Source organism: Ornithodoros turicata, chromosome 6, assembly GCF_037126465.1.
Source record: "Ornithodoros turicata isolate Travis chromosome 6, ASM3712646v1, whole genome shotgun sequence".
Lineage (NCBI taxonomy): Eukaryota > Metazoa > Arthropoda > Arachnida > Ixodida > Argasidae > Ornithodoros > Ornithodoros turicata.
The window spans coordinates 40,677,844-40,682,476 of record NC_088206.1 but is presented as its reverse complement, the minus strand read 5'-3'; the positions used below and the strand labels follow the sequence as shown (position 1 = coordinate 40,682,476).

The window sequence follows — 4,633 nt, the reverse complement described above, 5'->3', positions numbered from 1 at the left end:
GGGGGAGGTGACTGTGCACTCCTCAATGCCACAGTGCAAGCCAGTGAATTATAATGAGGGAACAAAACCATTAAAGGAACAAGTAAATGTTACTAGACGTGTTTGAAATTCAAAATTACAGATTAAGATGGCTTCTATGGCGGCAAGCACAGAAACAGATACTCATGGAACGCTGCGACAGCACCAGAGGGCACGTGTTTCGCCGTGTTTGCGGCTGGTCAGCTCTGGGTATGCCACAGTGCAAGCCAGTGAATTATAATGAGGGGGAAAAGACATTAAAGGAACAAGTGAATGAATACTAGAAGGTGTTTGAAATTCAAAATTACAGATTAAGAGGCTTCTATGACTGCACGCAGAGAAACAGATACTCATGGAAAGATGCGACAGCACCAGAAGGCACGTGTTTCGCCGTGTTTGCGGCAGGTCGCTCTGGGCAGCTGCGCATCGTTCGGATTTGGCAAACCAGGGGTCGCTCAGCGAGCAATATACACCTGGGGGGGGGGGGGGTGACTGAGCACTCCTCAATGCCCACAGTGCAAGCCAGTGAATTATAATGAGAGAAAAAGCCGTTAAACGAACGAGTAAATGCATACTAGACGTGTTTGAAATTGAAAATTCCATATTAAGATGGCTTCTATGGCTGGACGCAGAGAAAACAGGTACTCATGGAACGATGCGACAGCACCAGAGGACACGTGTTACGCCGTGTTTGCGGCTCGTCAGCTCTGGGTAGCCTGCGCATCGTTCGGATTTCGCAAACCAGGGGTCGCTCAGCGAGCGATATACACCTTGGGGGGGGGGGGTGACTGAGCACTCCTCAATGCCACAGTGCAAGCCAGTGAATTATAATGAGGGAAAAAAACATTAAAGGAACAAGTAATGATACATGGACGTGTTTGAAATTGAAAATTACAGATTAAGATGGCTTCTATGGCTGGACGCAGAGAAACAGATACTCGTGGAACGATACGACAGCACCAGAGGACACGTGTTTCGCCGTGTTTGCGGCTCGTCAGCTCAGGGTAGCTTGCGCATCGTTCAGATTTGGCAAACCAGGGGTCGCTCAGCGAGGCGATATACACCTGGTGGGGGGGGGGTGACTGAGCCACTCCCAATGCCGCAGTGCAAGCCGGTGAATTAATAATGAGGCGAAAGACCATTAAAGGAACAACTAAATGTTACTAGACGTGTTTGAAATTCAAAATTACAGATTAATGGCGATTTCGGGTGATGCATTCCGAGAGCACCCACAGTCGGTATCGCGTTCGCACAGGAGCCGCTCTGGGCAGTCATCACCTGAATTCACAAGGCGCTCTTGCCGCCAGAGGCGCTACGTAATGCGTGCTCTTGTTCCTCTCTCCGTAAACTTTCTTCGCGTCTCCGCGCGTTTTCCAATTTTGACAACTTTCATGGCCACGAACATATTCGTCTGTAGACAACAAAAGGACATAAGGAATGCGCAACGGGTTGTGGTAACGCCTGAGGTGTACAACAAGTTAATGTCGCTTACTCAAAACAATGCTGGTACGTAGACGTCCGTTCTCACGTAAGGAGGGTTCCCCAAGAAGCGAAACCATGTGCTGCTGGCGCTGTTCTCCTAGAACAGCCCTATCAGCCCTTTGTGGGCATATTATTTCTGTTTTTCTTCCTCTAGTGGCTGAGCCCCCCACAGAACTTAGCTCTAGAGTAAAGGCTGCGCTGAACATCCAAGAAGATGCGTGTAAGTGGTGAGTATGGAGGTTGAAAACGAAACTACAAAATATTGTTTGCATTTTAAGCTCGTGACACCCAAGAAGAGGAGCCATCATGCAGCCGCAGCAGCTCAAGCAAAAGCCGTGCAGGTATGTAGCAAGTGGCGTGCTAAGCCCGCTGTCGTAAGCAGCAGACAAGCAATGTGGCGGTTCAAGGATCACAATTAACACGAAAAGCATCGTTAACCCTCCTAATGAGACCGCGTCAGTATGTGCAATGGAGAACCATGTGGAAGTTTCATGCTATTGGGCATACAGCTCGAAGAGTAACAAGAAATTTGATCTCTTTTCCAGTTTGCACCTGAACACCTGGCGAGACAAAACTACTCCTTGACTTGTATGCAAAATACCTACCGATGCTCGGCCCGCAAAAAAAGTTCTCAAACCAGAAGACAGAAGAACTATTCCAGCCAGTGGCGTATCTAGAGCTATCTGCGCCCATGGCAACATGGTTAACATGATGTCCTTGGGGATGCGTTTTCGTGTGGTCCGCACTAGGTTTCACACTACAACCTCTCTAATGGCGGGTGCTTTAGATCATTTATGAATGTGCCAGGTTGAGTACCCGACCTGGCACATTCACACCCGACCACATAATGGCGCCCCTGTTCACCTGGCGCCCATGGCACCTGTCCACACCTGCCACACCCTAGATACGCCACTGATTCCAGCACATAGCAAAAGACTTGAAAACTCATCTGAACTCTGACAAAACCATGGAGCAGTGTGAAAACCGATACTAGACTATCAAAAAGAGGAAAAAGAAAGCCATAGACAACAATACCGCATCTGGGAGTACAAGGCAAACAGTTCCATTTGAAGAAGAGATGGACGCATTGAGAGTCATGGACGATAGCATCCAGCCGGAGGTCATTTGGAACGTACAGAAAGTGCTGAGGAAAAGGGTCCCAGAAGTACTTCCGACAGCAACGGCTACACAGCAGGATCATATGGATGACCCTGCTGAAGGACAAGCAGGCCCACCGAACGAAGCACAGGGTAGTGGCTCAATAAATCAAGTGCAGCGCAAGAAACGTCCTCCACAGCCCAACAGAGCACGACTGCAGGAGCTAAAGATGTTTTTTGAGAAGGTTGATGAGATTCAGAAAAAGCGAGAGGAAAGGGAAACCAGGAGAGAGGAAAGCAGAGCAAAACTCGAAGAGGAGCGTGAAGCCAAGAGCATGGCAAGGCATGCAGAGCTTGTAAAGCTCCAGAAAACTAATGCTAACTTGTTGCGACGAATACTAGGAGAACAAGATGAACCAATAGACTCATTTATTTGAAATCTGATCAATAAATACAGTAACTATTTGTGTTAACCTGTACAAAGTTGCAGGTTTGCATTATGCTATAGCATCAACTGTGAAGTCAAGCTCTACCTTTTCTGCTCCCCCAGAACACGCAGTGCAGTGTCACGCACATTTGCCTCTACATATGTGTCCGCCTCATTGTCACTGTGTGTATTGTCTTCGTTGTCCAAAATGTCTCCTTCATCTATACAAATATTGTGGAGCACACAACATGAAGTAATAAGCCTGCAAACTTTCTCCACAGTAAATAACTCGACACCTTTAAGTTGACGGAAGCATTGCTTGAGAATGCCGAAAGTGTTCTCGATCAACACTCGGGTGCTACTATGCACGAAGTTGAACTGCACTTGTTGTTCCGACAGGTTACCGTAGTCTTTATAAGGGGTAATAAGGTATTCCCGTAGTGGGTATGCGGCATCTCCAAGCAAATGGTACCTGTTCTGTTCACAAACCGAAGGAAGTCTTCTGGAAATATCAGACAGGTCAAACACCCTTGCGTCGTGTATTTTGCTTGGGTACCCCGATGAAATGTCCAGAAAGCGGCGACTGTTGTCGCACACTCCCTGCAATGTCACAGATAGCATGTCGTGTCTGTTCACGTACGTAGATGGTATCTTGTGTGCAGGACAACGTATGGGTATGTAGCAGCCGTCGATGCACCCGATTACGCCTGGCATACCAGACACCTGGTGGAACAAATTGAAGCGTGTTAGCAGCGAGACATCGTGCTAAAGCTTTGAATATACTACCTCCTTGAACTTTTCAGCAAGGTCCTGCAGGTCGGCAGGAAATTGAATGACGCGAGGGGCACTGGCACACAAATAGCTCATCACACGTTCAAAAACCGCCTCCACCGTAGCTCCCGACATATTGAAGCGATCGCCAACAGCACGTATTGTTGTTTTGTTGGCAGCGTACCTGGATGTAGACATGATGGTAATCAACCAGCCCGCACCAGAATGAGCCGTAGAGCCTACCAGATGAAAGCAAGGACCTGTTCTTCTGGGCTCTTGCGTGGTGCGCCACCGAGCCCTTCTTGTGCGGTGCTCCATTCTGACTCCGCGAAACCAGAAATTACGTTGTAGCAGATGTCCCTTCGCAGGCGAAAGTGCTGGCGGAACTGGATAGTAAAACCAGTAAAGCAATATTAACACCTAAGCATACCTGTATCATAGAAAAAAATTACCTCCTCATCGCTGTAATTACGCACAACATCGCGCACGTAGTTCGCAATGCGTGTTCTTGATTCTGGCAGACCAAATACCTGGAGCAGAGCTTCGGAGAAGCAGATCACGTCGTCCTCTTCATCGTTAAGAAGATCGGAGTCATCTGAACTTTCGTCGAAAATTCTTTCTTGATAGTCCATGCTATCAGAAACGAACGCAGCAAAGTTTTCGTACTGGGCGAAGGCAGCGAAGGTACAAGCGCAGAGGCGCAGACGCTAGTTGTGCTAGTTGTTTGTGCGCCGCCTGCGCGTGACCCGTACGCGCATGCTCGGTATGAGAGGACGGAAGACGAGAGTTCAGGGCAGTTTTGGCTCGGCCTCTCGCAGCAAGAGCCAAAAATGTGCTC

The 4,633-nt window shown here is 48.3% G+C and overlaps 1 protein-coding gene across 1 annotated transcript; it reads right to left on the bottom strand.

Moving 5' to 3' along the window:
• Window positions 1-3,126: 3,126 nt before the first annotated feature.
• Window positions 3,127-4,427, bottom strand: LOC135398522 (putative nuclease HARBI1). Its single transcript, XM_064629926.1, has 4 exons — window positions 4,248-4,427; window positions 4,039-4,181; window positions 3,811-3,979; window positions 3,127-3,747 (listed from the first exon to the last, which is right to left on the bottom strand). Exons 1-4 carry the CDS (start codon window positions 4,425-4,427, stop codon window positions 3,127-3,129), a joined length of 1,113 nt encoding a protein of 370 aa, XP_064485996.1.
• Window positions 4,428-4,633: the final 206 nt, after the last annotated feature.